This window comes from Schistocerca nitens, chromosome 5 (genome assembly GCF_023898315.1).
Source record: "Schistocerca nitens isolate TAMUIC-IGC-003100 chromosome 5, iqSchNite1.1, whole genome shotgun sequence".
Taxonomy (NCBI): Eukaryota; Metazoa; Arthropoda; class Insecta; order Orthoptera; family Acrididae; genus Schistocerca; species Schistocerca nitens.
Genome location: NC_064618.1, coordinates 49,759,870 through 49,774,469, shown reverse-complemented (window position 1 = coordinate 49,774,469; position 14,600 = coordinate 49,759,870). Strand labels below are relative to the sequence as shown.

At 35.9% G+C, this 14,600-nt stretch overlaps 2 protein-coding genes across 2 annotated transcripts; one reads left to right on the top strand and one right to left on the bottom strand.

The window, feature by feature from the left end:
• Window positions 1-8,594: 8,594 nt before the first annotated feature.
• On the bottom strand, window positions 8,595-10,910 carry LOC126260273 (putative uncharacterized protein DDB_G0277255). Its single transcript, XM_049957600.1, has 2 exons — window positions 9,785-10,910; window positions 8,595-9,301 (listed from the first exon to the last, which is right to left on the bottom strand). Exons 1-2 carry the CDS (start codon window positions 10,908-10,910, stop codon window positions 8,595-8,597), a joined length of 1,833 nt encoding a protein of 610 aa, XP_049813557.1.
• Window positions 10,911-13,159: 2,249 nt separating this feature from the next.
• Window positions 13,160-14,002, top strand: LOC126260272 (piggyBac transposable element-derived protein 4-like). The gene has a single exon (XM_049957598.1). It carries the CDS (start codon window positions 13,160-13,162, stop codon window positions 14,000-14,002), a length of 843 nt encoding a protein of 280 aa, XP_049813555.1.
• Window positions 14,003-14,600: the final 598 nt, after the last annotated feature.

Sequence of the window (14,600 nt, the reverse complement as noted above, 5' to 3'; positions counted from 1 at the left end):
TGAAGACTTTTGCGGCATCATGTCTTTTTGGTTTTCAAACAGCATCAAATCAAATAAAATTAATGAGCTTCCAATGGCTATCTTTGCCATTGTCATCAAGAGTAAAACTACTGACTGCTGGAGCTGGCACAATTTCCTATTTATATAGCCACAATTGCAGTTTCTGCCACCAATCAGAGAGGGCCAAAATGATGTTGTGCAGAAGGTGAGATAGGCAGCTCTGGCTCATTGTGGGACAGAGTGATGTCAGGTGGTACATGAGGGTCCTTTCACATTTGAAACTGCTGCTCCGACCTCACTACAAGCACTGTTACTTACTTTCAACATTAAAAGCCTGCCCCCATGGACAGAACAACAGCATGATAATTTGTGCAAGACGATGTCTATGCAATGTAATAAGTTTGACCTATCACTTCACAGAGGAACTGATGTGGAGAATGATAAGGCCCATACAATAGCTGTTAATTTCTCCATCCCTGAACTGGAAAATGGCTCTGTGCCAGCATTGAGTAATGGCCTTAATTTTTCACCGGCCCCAAGATGTCTGGCAATTTTTTATGTTATTAATGGAATAGAGTAGTGCATTCATCATCTCTCACATGACGCAGATAAGAACATCACACTAAGTGCCAGCTATATACTGGCAAAACCTAAACCACTGAAATCTTAATTAGCCACGAGCAACAAAGTGACTTATGCTTATCGTGTGAGAATTTTGACTTGGTTGTCTTGCCAGCTGGCAAAGGAAATACCACTTTGCTTCTGAACACTGAAGACTACAATCTGAATATGCTACGTTTATGAGAAGATGATGCATACTGGAAGCTCAGTTACGATAGAACACAGGCCATAGTCATGAAGAGAGGGTGGTTATTAAAGGACACTGGTTTACCAGACAAAGTGGTGAAGAAATTAATGCCACCAGCTACCTGACTACTCAGGCTCTATGGATTCCTGAACATATGTAAGCAAAAGTTCCATCTCACATGCATTGTTAGTGAATTCTGCTTGCCCACCAACAGTCCACCAAATCATCTTGCAGGATTATTAACACCGAACTGGGACATTGTGAACACCATGTTGTAAACTTGCAGAAATTTGTTGAAACACTGAAGAAAATGAAAATAGGCCAAAATGATTAAATGGTTAATCTGGACATTATGCTACTTTTCATGAGGGAGACAGTACAAGATACGCTCGTCATTTCAGCACAAACATCTTCCACCTTGTATTGTCAAGTTGTTTCATCAAGTTCATTTGGAAACATATTTCTTAGCTCTGACTCAAATATGACAAGAAGAATCAAGAGAGAAGGTCTTGTCTCATGAAGAAATATGTACCTTCAAACGAAAAGTTACTCTCTACAACAAACACACTTACACCAACACATTCGGACACAGCCATAGACACACTACAACCTTGCCACATAAACTCAGTGACTGTCGTCTTACACCTTGCTCACTGTAAAGTATTAACAACTCAAACAAGATGATGAAACAACAAAGAAAAAGACATTACAAGAAGAAAGATGTCCCTAATACAGAAGATCAATACTATTCAATAACCACATATCAAACAGTTCAAGTGGACACTGAAAAAGTAACGTAATTCAATTACAATTTTTTACAGAATATAGAATTAAAATACTGCTACCTCAAATTACATGAAGAATCAAGAAGGAAGATTTCAAGACATAAAGAAAGAAAATGAACTTACACAAATAATGACTCGAGCACAACACAAACATTCTTACAACCACACACGAGTACAGCGACAAAAGACATGAATGAAGGTTATGAGACAGTCACTGAGAGCTGCAAAGCCATTAGCTATAAATTAATATTAATGTATATATGGTAATGACACCTACACTGATGAGTGTTTTCCACTTCAACAAACATAAGTACAGCTTCAGAGCCTGTGAATCTGGAAGTTGCAAATGTTATAAGAATAATATATAACAAATATGTACATAAACTTGCTGTAAACAACTGGTGACTTGTATAACTCATTAAGTGGTTTCATGGGTGGAATAAATTATGTCACACTGAGATATCAAAACAGAATTAATGCAAATCATACATCTTTCTTACATATATTATTGTATTATTGGTAAAGAAAACACAATAACTGATAAATCCGAATATGTGAATCCTAACTATGTCACCACACAAAAAAAAGCTGTCATTGCGGACATCACATATTCAAACACTGTGATCTGCAACAAAGCTAATGGCTTTCAAACTCTGAAAGAGTCATACTGCAGAGAACGTACAACTGTATATCTCCAGAGTTGCGAAGAGCTCTATGTGCTATTTACATTATAATACTTTTTTTTTCAATAGCAACACTGCACAAGGTAAACTGATTACCCCAATGATACATGAAGAATCAAGAAAGAAAATTTTGCATCATGAAGAAACATGTCCATACTCTATAAGCATGCACAATCTGTGGTGTTACCATTTTATTATTATCTTCTCATTATCTATTGAAACAACATCGCCTTGTAATGTAATTTTAATTTTTCACCAAAAGCACATTCAACACAGCGGGAAAATACACGTCTTTCGTATGAAGACAAGAGAGAGAGAGAGAGACATCCATTCGTTCTTAAAAACAAAAAAGCTACGCAAAAGTAAAAAAAAAAAGAACAAAATTATTTACAAAATCGGTCGCTGGCGCAGCGCTCTTCTGCGTGCGCGATCGCAAAATATAACTTTGTATTGGCGGAGGCGCGGAAGTCAAAGTACCATTACAATGCCTCCTCTACTGACACGCTCCGCAAGCGAGCGTGGCAGTATAGAAAATTTACATAGATACATACATATATGAGAAAATAAGAAATTTACATATTACAAAAAAAATATTTCTGAGCACAATGTTCTTTGCATATCAGTCTTTTTTGTGTGTACCTTCTTTAGGAGTCGTAACATTAATGTCTTTGAATTGCAGCGTATTATCGTTGCTTAGCACAGCGTTTGAATTCAGTTCACATGATTCGTGTTTACAATGGAATTAATTCGAACAATAAATGTTTCTATTATATTGCTCCAATGTCTTTAAACGTAGTATCGGATTCTGAGTGTGTGTGTACTGCCTGGATCTCTTGCGTGTGACTTGAAAAAAAATCCAAAGTTTGTTCAATGTGTCAACACGAAAATGTGATCTCCAGCAGTCGAATTTTGGTGGCGTCTACCGGGGTATAAACGGTCAATGAGGGCACAGGAAACACCTCACTGCCTACGACAGGTGATGAGCTTGTCTTTTACACCAACCTGAAGACCTGTCGGCTTCCACAACACCATACACTTCAAAGCATATTGACACTACGTAAATATTGCTTGACCAGTGTTCCATCATGTTGGTTTCTTCTTTGCATTTGCAGTTCCATTTATATGAATCATGTGCTACATGCACAAGTCCTTTGCAGCTCATTAACATCTCCTTAAAATACATTTCTTGATATAGGAAGTACATAAATATACAAATATTTACAATTAATCATTACATGAGATACATTGTTGTCATACAGTACATATACAGAATTAAATGAAAAATATAGTAAATTTTTACGTTACATTCAATACCATTGTGCTGACATGTGAATTACATTACATTCAGATTGCAATATACATTTTATTTATTTTATTTGTTAGCTCTTTTTTTTCCGTTACACTTGCAACATTTGAAGATAATTGTGGCAACTCGCTAGAATATTGAACTTAAAATTCATCTTGCCTCCTGGAATAAAATTTACACATATTTCAAGCTTCAAGACAGCCCTCTGTAGGAGGATAGGTTCATGGGATGGTTGCTGACTACTTCATAAATACTAGTAAAGTCATCCCCTACAATGGACTACACAAAATAAAATATGATAAATAAAATACATGTTAACTTAATATAATGTAAAAGTTCCTATACCTAATACCGTTTCTAAGTGTGGTGTCCCCACTATTGCTGTTTCTAAGAATGGTACCCCTCTATCACCATTTCTAAGAGTGGTGCCCCTCTAAATATCTTAGGATCCTACAAGTATGTACATCAGTGTGGTAAGTATGTGTATATATATATATATATATATAGTTCAAGTCAATCATGTTCCTATAAAGTTTGTGTAGTTCATCTCCTTCCTTTCATGAGTATCAAGTAATTTAAATAAATGTTTTACTTAATAGATAAATAAATCTTCTTAGATAATTGCTGCTGCGTTCCATGCTGTATATCCATTCTGTATTTACCTTGTGGTACCTGTAAAATTCTATTCATAAATAAATGTGTGTGTATGTCTCTCCATACTGTCAGATAATCACAAATTATATAATGTCAAATATTTTATCAACATGTATAAATTTTTCTAAGGGAGGGATGAGAGTATGAGCCGCAACAGAGGACTGACGTTTTGTTTTCTCCTTATTCTCCTTTCTATTTAATGGTGCATTAGTTCAGTTCAGTAGACGAGCTTTAATTATGTCACTAGATGACTGCTAAATATGTTCTCTTAAATAATTCTTCCAATCTGAAGTGTCAAGCCTACATAACTCCAAAAATTTCATTACAAGTTCCCATTAGATTAGTGTTAAAGTGTTTTAGATTTAAATCTTCTGGTATATTTCCAACAGTGGCTGCTGTAAATAATTCTTTCCACATAAATCTATACTTTCACCTTTAGTTATAAGAATATATAAGACACCACATAAGTTATTATCTCAGGCATACCAATCTTTCAATAAATAATTTTCTTTCCACTACTTTCATTCTGTATTCCAAGAGTACATGTGATATAGCGTTCAAATCTAGTTTCTCTCCTCTCAACATATTCTCAATCACTCATAACATTCTCACCTATCCATTATTCATTCTTCACAAAATAACATACTTATTCCTCAGCATTATATATATATATTTTCCTCTTATTCATCACCACTTTACCTCTCTCCATATTACTATTTATCCTCTTATTAAACTAAAATTACATTCACTCATCTCATTCAGTCACTCACATCACTCATATCAACATTACTATTATCACATGCCTCCTAAAGAAAATAATTCTGTTCAGTTCTCTGCCTCCTCTAATGTGTATATGCCTCAATAGCAACTCCTCTTATAACCAAATATCTTATTAGCTATTGGATGGTTCACATTGCTTTCTAAACTTACCTGCGTTCATTAATTGTAAGTATCTGTATAACTTAAATGTAGGCTCATCATAACTGTATATCATATTAATTATCTTCTTCTCATTGGCTAACATTTTACTGTATGTATTTTTTCAAATGTCTGTGTGGATATTCTAATGAATAACAGCCAGGGTGTGGAATATTTGCAATTCGGTATGGTCCAGAGTATAAGATCTGCCATTTCCTGTTTAAATGTTTCAGTTTTGTGGGTTTAGGATGTGTTCTTAGTAGAACTAACTCATCAACTTGAAATGTTTGTGCTTTCCTGACACCTCTGTCATATTTCTGCTTTCTTTCCTTAGCTTTGTCACATAATGTTGTGTAAGCTTGTCTTACCTTTTCTTCTAAACTAACATGATTTGTTGTTGCTGTAAGTTTAGGTAGAGGGTCTGTCCATTCATTTCTTTCTGTTTTATCCATAATTAATTCAGTTGGTGTGTATCCAGTAGAAATGTGAGTTAAATTGTTCACTATTTGTTCAAATGGTGCTAGGTATTCTACCCATTTTGTGTGCTTCTCTGGTGTGTGTATTCTCATAAACTGTCCAAATTCTCGAAATGTTCTTTCTACTGGGTTTCCTGCTGCGTGAAATCTTGAAATTAAAATATGTTTAACATTCTGTTCTTCAATAAATGTCTTCCATTTTAAACTGGTAAAATATGCTGCATTATCCGTGATCATAACTTCAGGTTTTCCTATTCTTACAAAATAATCTGTTAATAGACGTCTGGTAATAGCAGTGGTAGAAACTGAACGTAAAGCATATAATTTTAAATACTTTGTGAAAACATCTAACACAGCAAGGATGTATTTCATTCCTCCACGTGCTTGTGGATAGGGTCCTGCAATATCTAAAGAAATTAGCTGTAATGGCCTCTTAGGTATGATTGGGTGCAATTCATTCATGCTTGTGCGATTAGAATATTTGGCTTTCTGACATATGATGCATTTCCTAATATTACTCAATACTCTTCCCCTTAAATTTGGAAAGTAGCAATATTGTATAATCTTATCTGTACATTTGGTTACACCATAGTGTCCCCAAGTTCTGTGTGTAAATAAAATAAAATCATCAACATGAGCTTCAGGTAAGCAAACACACCAATGCTGTGATTCAGGGTTTCGTCGGTGGAATAATACTTCTTTGTGCAACGTGTAATATTTTTCAAGATGTGGGTCTGTTCCTGCACGTAATTTATTCTTTATCTGGATCCACCTGGGATCATTGTCCTGCAATATGGCTAACTTCCTGCACATGTTTTTGTAGTAAGGTGCAAATGTACCGTCATACATGAGTAAAATTTTAAAATCTGATGTTTGTTCTGTCACATCTGAAAATTCTTGTAGGCCTTGTGGCAAACGAGATAGAGCATCAGCTATAATGTTGGATTCTCCTTTTATATATATAATATCAAAATCATATTCTTGTAGTGATGCACACCAGCGTGCAAGACGTGGATGTAATAACTTGCATGATAGCAGGAAAGAAAGAGCTTGATGATCAGTATAAAGTTTAGTACGTTTTCCCCATAGAAAGTAGCGAAACTTGCGAAACGCCCATACTATGGCAAGTGTTTCGCGCTCGGTCACTGAATATGACTTTTCGCATTCAGTGAGCGTGCGGCTAGCAAAACTTATAGGTTTGATGACTGTTTGTTCATTTTCTACATGAATTTGGAATAAAAATGCTCTGAGCCCATAGGAACTTGCATCTGTTACTAGGCAAAAGTCTGACGTCATGTCAGGATGACATAACAACGGTGCATTAACTAAAGCATTCTTAATCGCTTCAAAATCTGTCTGACAGAACTCTGTCCATTTCCAAATATTATTTCTTTTGAGTAAAGATAGAAGATGTGGACTGTTAAGAAGGTGGTAGGGTACAAATTTCCTGAAGAATGAAGATAGACCAAGAAAGGCTTTGAGTTGTTTACGATTCTGTGGGGATGGAAAATTCTTTATTGCATCAATTTTACTTGAGTCTGGATAAATGCCTTCAGTTGATATGATGTGACCAAGGAATTTGATTTCTCTCCTCCCTAATTTCGTCTTTGATAAATTGATAGTGACACCTGCGTCAGAAAATTTAGTCAGAAGTTGCTTCAAAAGATTTACATGTTCTTCCCAAGTAGTGGTGGCAATGACAATGTCGTCAACATAAACTGTGATTTGCGATAACAATTGTGGTCCAAGAACAGCATCTAAGGCTTCAATAAATACTCCAGCACTCACTCGTAGACCAAAGGGTAGAACACAAAATTGATAACTACGCCCCTCACATAGAAATGCAGTGTATTTACGACTGTTTTTATGGAGGTTCACCTGCCAAAATGATGAGCGGAGGTCGATATTGGTTAAATACTGTACATTATGAAGTTTTAAAAGTTGTTCTTCCAAATTAATGGGTCGTGTGTTGATTGGGATTATAACTTTGTTAATTTCTCGTGCATCCAGCACTAACCTTACACTACCATCCTCTTTATTAACTGCTAGGATCGGACTGCAATATGGTGAATGTGACCTTTCAATGATACCCAAGCTTGCATTTTTTCAATCTCTTTCAAAACTGCGGATTTCTTTGACCAAGGAATATTATAATATGTTCTACAGTATGTTTTGTGTGGTTTAACATCCATCTCATAAGTATAGCCTCTAATAATTCCAGGTTTCTCCACAAATACCTCAGCAAATTGCTGCAAAACTTCAAGTAATTCAAGTTGTTGTTCCTTCGTCATATATTCAGATTCTGTGCATTTCTCATATAAATTATTAGGTTTAATTCCCTGAGATATAGCTTCATTAAAAGTTAAGTCACATATGTTTATTGCTGGTGGATACAGAAAATGTAACTGTTCAAATTTACCTTGTTTACTGTTTAAGTTTTTACCCTGTGTTAACTCTATTGTCAGTTGTTGTTGGTTTACGGTTAAATGACATTTCCCTTTCCCTAAATCTATGATTGCTTGATATTCATTCAAAAAGTCAATTCCTAATATGCAATGCATAACTAATTTGTCTACTACCAGAAAACTGTAATTGAGTGGTATATTTGAAAATGTGAAGTTAATTAGCACTTGAAATTTCACTTCTTTGATTTGTTACCGGTGGCACTTATAATGTGACAATTCTGTACTGGCAATGTTTGTATGTTCATTATTTGTTTGAGTTCATTATATAAGGACATTGAAATGACACTTGCTGCTGCTCCTGTATCTAACATTACTTCCACTTCATAACTACCAATCATAACTCGTGTTATAGCCTGAATAATCTTCTTTGTTTTACTGGTACTATTAAAATCTACATCCTGATATAATTCTTTTTCTATTTTCTTACTGTCATCATATCGGAGAAAACAAATCGTCGGTTCCGTTGCGCTCTGCTTCCTATTGACCGTAACTCGAGCGCTTAGCTTGGTCGTCGTTCGTTTTCCGGCAAATTCGGTTGTTGCTGCGGGTTGGGTTCATTGCCCAACTCAATAATATTTACATTTCTGTCGCGCGTCACCCAAGTATCAGCTGTTTGGTTGTTGACATTACCCCGCGTCGCATTGGGAGTTCCGTTAGGTACAAATTGAGGGTTGCTGTATTGCCTGTGTCGTGGCGGTTGTCCATTGTGATTTCCACATACATTATTTCGCCCATGACTGTAACTGGTATTGTCATTACTGTTATTCCTGCAATACATGTTTGGGTGTTGTTGGATGTTGCTTCTCTGAAAATATCCTGGATGGTACCTGTTATCGTCTCTTCTTTGATCTCTATAATTTCGGTTCGTTCTTCTGTTGTTATTTTGAATATAACTGTTATTGTTCTGATTGTAATTACTGTTCGGATAACCATTATAGTAATAATTACTGTTTCCTTGCCAATGCTGCGAGTTGTTTCTCCTAATATTGAATGGATTTGTCCCAGTGTAGTGCGAATTGTTTCTTTGAGTGTTTTGTTGTGGTGTCGGAGGCGGATTCCAATAGCCTCTGTCATTTCTGTTGTGCGTACGCGAATTGCTTGGATGGATTGGATACAATTGATTGAAATTCCTGATCTCATCTCTGTAAACAACATCTATCTCATCAACATAACTGAAAAAATTCTTTATGTTGTCCTCGGACACTCCTATTAATTTATCACGGTAAGGAAATGGTAAGTGGCTTTTAAGTGTTCTAATTACGTCTGGTAAATCTGCTGGTTTTGTCCAATATAGTGTTTTGTCTAGGTAGCGTTCAAAGTATTGTCGTAAAGTCTCTTTCTTCGGGTTGTAAATTTCTGGATTGTATTCTTCTCGTTTTAAACTTTGCTGTTCTGTGATCGACCAGAATTCCTCAAGAAATGCTTGTTCAAACTGTTCAAATGTTAAACATTGTCTTTTAATTGCTGCTCCCCACTTAGCTGCTCTTCCACGTAACAAATTTGTAACATATCGAATTTTGTCGGCCTCCAACCAATGTCTCGGGAAAATACCATCAAAAGAGCGGATGAAAACAATCGGATCCACTTTGTCTTTCTCATCACATGAAAATGTCTGAAAGTATCCATGTCGTACTAATGTTTCATCAGCTACTCCCGATGGTATTATGGGTCCTGTATTTTGTGTCAAACTGTGCATAGTATGTGGTGATGTCTGATAGTAATTTTGATCTTGTGGTAGCATTGAAAATGGTTCATTGGGATTTGTGTCACTCATTGGTATTTCTATTTTCGGCTGTGTGCTGGGTCTAGCATTATTATGATTCTCATTTATGTTTTGGTTGTCTGTTGTGGGTTTTGGTATCACTGACGAACCTGGTATTACATTCTCTTTAAGTTTACGTACCTCTTTCTGAATATTATCTGTTTCTCCCTTTACTTGTTCCTTTGTCTTATCTAAAATGATCTGTGTCATTGTCTCAAACTTCTCATCTAAATAATCATCACATAATTTGCATTCATGTACAAGTTTTTCTGCTAGAGTTGTGTCATTCTTTAAAGATGCTACATCTGCTCTGTCTTCAAGCTTTTCTAACTTTTCCTGTAAGGATTTCTGCTCCAATGTTACATCATTTAATCTGTCTGAAAGGTCTGTAATCGTCAGGTCTAAGTGTTCTTGGTTTGTTTTTACGGAATTGTGTGACTGTCGTAATTCGTCAACTTGGGTACTGGTTTTCTGTTGTTCAAAAACTACTGTTAACAATTTCTCATTACATCGTTGTAAGTCAGTTTTTGTCTCGTCACTGAATTCCACAAATACCTTTTCTTGTCTCGTAACCTTGTCTGATAAATCAGTAAATTTCCTTCCAAGACTACTGGTGGTTTCTGTCAAGTCGGCAATTTGTCTCGATTGTTTTTCAAAATTTTGTTTTATGTCCCGTGTCAGTTCATCGAATTTAGTGTAAAATCTTTTGTCTAAAGTGTCAAATTTTTTGTTTTGGTCACCAAGTAACTTCAGGATCTGGTTGAGCATGTCAGAGTCCTGTGTCTTAGTTTCGTCATTTTTTCGTGCCTGATTGATGTTTGGTTCTGAAGTTGACGTTGTCAATGTCACGTTTTGTCGCGTAGTACTCACTCTCCATTCGCCTGTATATCTGTTTAAATATAGGGGTTGTTGTCTTAATCGATCCGGTAAAATTATGTCTTGAACATCCTCCCTATTAAGTTCAATATTCATTTGACTGTCGGACATGTTTTGCAATGTGTCACTTTCACTAAGCTCGTCCGCGGAAACAATTTCTACGCGTCTAGCGTCCATCTTGCGATTTTCATAATTAATTGCAAATAAAATTTTCCAATGGTAAAAAAAAAAATTTTTTTTTTAAATATGATATGTTGAAATCTGAAATTTCTCTTATGGAAATGGGTATTTCTATATGATTTCTAATTAGAAATGGAATTATTAAACTGGTACTGAAATTTCCCTCTCACAAATAAATGACTGTGAATATGCTCTTCACTCACCATTTCCAATAATAGTAGTAAATCAATTTTAACTACAATTTGAAAAAAAATTTCGAAATAAATGGATCGGAATAAAGGAAGTACAGATGGCTGCTTGAAACTGGAAAAATGTAAATTTCTGTACTCACCAATTTTTTTCAGTCTTATGTTGCAAATGTAGCGTCAAATATAGTTTTCAATCCAAAATTTTTCTTTCGCGTCCGTGCAAATTATTTTATGGAACGTTATCCTTTTCCCATTTTTTTTTTACCAAATTAATTTCCTCAGCGTGAAAATGAAAATTAACACAAATTAATAACAGGGAAAACAATATTGTTGTAAATTTCATGCACGCAACATTACAATTGAAATGAATGAGACTTAGTCCAAATTCATTTTCTGATGCTATTAAGTGGTTAAAATTAGATAAAATGTCCAAAATTTATAATAACTGCACCTGTATAAAATCCAAACTGCACTTGTATCAAATCCGAACTGCACTTGTATCAAATCCGAAGATTGCAAGTCCTGTCACTAGGACGCCAATTGTGGTGTTACCTTTTTATTATTATCTTCTCATTATCTATTGAAACAACATCGCCTTGTAATGTAATTTTAATTTTTCACCAAAAGCACATTCAACACAGCGGGAAAATACACGTCTTTCGTATGAAGACAAGAGAGAGAGAGAGACATCCATTCGTTCTTAAAAACAAAAAAGCTACGCAAAAGTAAAAAAAAAAGAACAAAATTATTTACAAAATCGGTCGCTGGCGCAGCGCTCTTCTGCGTGCGCGATCGTAAAATATAACTTTGTATTGGCGGAGGCGCGGAAGTCAAAGTACCATTACAAATCACAGGAACAGATGTGGACACAGAAATACATACATTCTACAACATAGCCACATAAACATGATCCCAATCATTTTACACACTACGCACCAAGATGGGAAATCTTACATGAAGAAAGATAACCCTAAATATGAGGGCTGACTGAAAAGTAATGCCTCCGCCTTTGTAACTCTTCAACAGCTGGCAGCATTGGTATGTGGCATGTGTTGGTTTGTACCGTAGCCTCTTCTCTACAGCTCCATTTGGCGGGAAGCCTTAGCATTGAACAGTTGTGTTATTACAGTGTAAAGTATGGACCCTGTGCAGACATCAGTCAATGCGATTTAACCCTTTGAAAGTCAAGGTAACGCTCTATCGCAGTACTGTTATTTATCGTTGTTTCTGTGTTTACAGTTTGTTTATTTTCTCCATTTTTTGTGAAAAATGTGACCTACACCAGGCCACAGCAGAGGACTTACCGATGAAGAAATTTGTGAACTTTTAGAATGTACTAGTGATACAGAGTGTTTTAGTGAAAGCTAAGATGTACTTGACGATATTGTGAACGAAAGTGAAGATGAAATGGAAGATGTACAATATACTGAAGTACGTGTGCCTGAAACACTACAGCCATTACCACATCCATTTCAAGAGCTGCCAGGACCAAAACATATGCCACCAGTAGGATCTCCTGTGATAGAATATTTCAATCTATTCTTTACTAGAACGTTGCTGCAGCTTATTGTAACTGATACGAATCACTCAGCTAAACAGTTTATAACTAAACTTGCTACATTGTCCAAACCGTATAAGAAATGGAAGAATGTGACAAGTACTGAGGTAAGAGGTTTTATTGCTTGCTTACTAAATATGGGACTCAATAAAAGGCCCACAAGGCTATCATACTGGAGCACAAAACCGTCACAGGCATTTCCATGGTTTGGTAAAATGTTTTCTGCCCACCAATTTAGGCATCTGATGAAATTCTTTCATCTTGTGGATAGTGAGAAATGTCCAGCACCAGGCCATCCTCATTATGACCCATGTATCAGGTACCAGCCATTGGTACGTCATGCTAATAATATATTTAGACATCATTACACACCTCATGAACAACTTAGTATTGATGAGAGTCTAGTTGGCACTAAATGTCACACTTCCCTATTACAGTATTTGCCAAACTAACACCACCACCAATGAGGAATCAAATTCTGGATGCTGTGTGACCCTATAATGCACTACTGTCTTGGATTTTATACATACAGAGGTGGCAAAAGCCAAGAAGATAAGGCTGAGATTGCAAGACATGGCTTAGGTTACTGTGTTGTTCAGAAGTTACTGCGTTTGGGCAGTTATTTGAACAAGGGATATCAAATCTTTGTGGACAACTTTTTCATGTCAGTACCACTTGTAAAAAGTCTCTACAAACTAGGTACATGCATTACTGGCACTGTAAGAAAAAACAGGAAATATTTGCCAGAGCAATTTAGAAAGAAATTTGGAATTGGGGAAAGGATGTATTGTAAGTCAGGTCCAGTACTAGCATGTGTGTACGGAGAGAAAAAATCCCAGCATACCCCCGTTCTCTTATTGTCAAGTAAAGTTGGTGCTGGTGACATTGAAGTCCAAAATAAAAATAAAACAGTAAAAAAGCCAGAAATAATACACCAGTACAACCAGTATATTGGTGGAATAGACACATCCGACATGATGCTGTATGCGTATTTGGATGAGAGGCGAACTCTTCGTTACTGGAAGAAGGTAGCTTTTAACATAATGTTAAGAATGGTACTGAACTCTTACATATTATACAAAGAGCATAGTAAGGGAAGGAAATTTGTTTCCAGATATGTATATACTGTAATGATAATTGAAGCCTTGTCAGATGAATGGCTGCAAGAAAAAAATGCAATTGATGACCCTCGTGGTGGTCCGGGTTTGAGAAAACTTCCAGGGAAGAAAGAGTCAAGATGCTGTGTGTGTACCAGTCAGGGAAGGAAAAGAGGGTCAAGAACTGTTTGTAATGGTTGTAATAAGGGGTTGCATGGTGAATGTTTTCCTAAACACAAATGCTAAGTCATATTGTAGCCATGGAAATTCTGTAATGTTCTCTTCAAATAAATAATTATTATCTTTCTAAATAATAACACAAATGTCATATCCCTCATGTCACTTTACTCAGAAATGTGTGTAGATTCTATGGACTGTAGTTAGCCTTCTTAAATTGAAGCACAGTGTTTTATACATGGAATCAAAGTCAAATTTATAATACTTTTTAAAAAAATATTTTATTTGGACTGTCACAATCAAATTCATTTGAAACATTATCATAATCTGTGTAAGCCATAATATTCTACATACTTTTATGGATAAGTGGTAATTTTTTCATATCTTTAAAGTGAATACTGTGTGATATATGGCAATTTAAATAGAACGTAGCATAACAGTATAAACATGCATGGCATTTTTAGCATACACCACTCCAAATCGGCTGCAGTCATTGAATTCTTGACAGCAGAAGGTGTCATCCCAAAGGAGGTGCATCAGAGAATGAAAGCAGTTTATGGTGACTGTGTTGATGTGAGTACTGTATGTCGTTGGGTCTGAAAGAGAAAGGGAAATGTTTTCCTGCAGCATGACAATACCAAACCACACACCTCATGTGCTACCACTG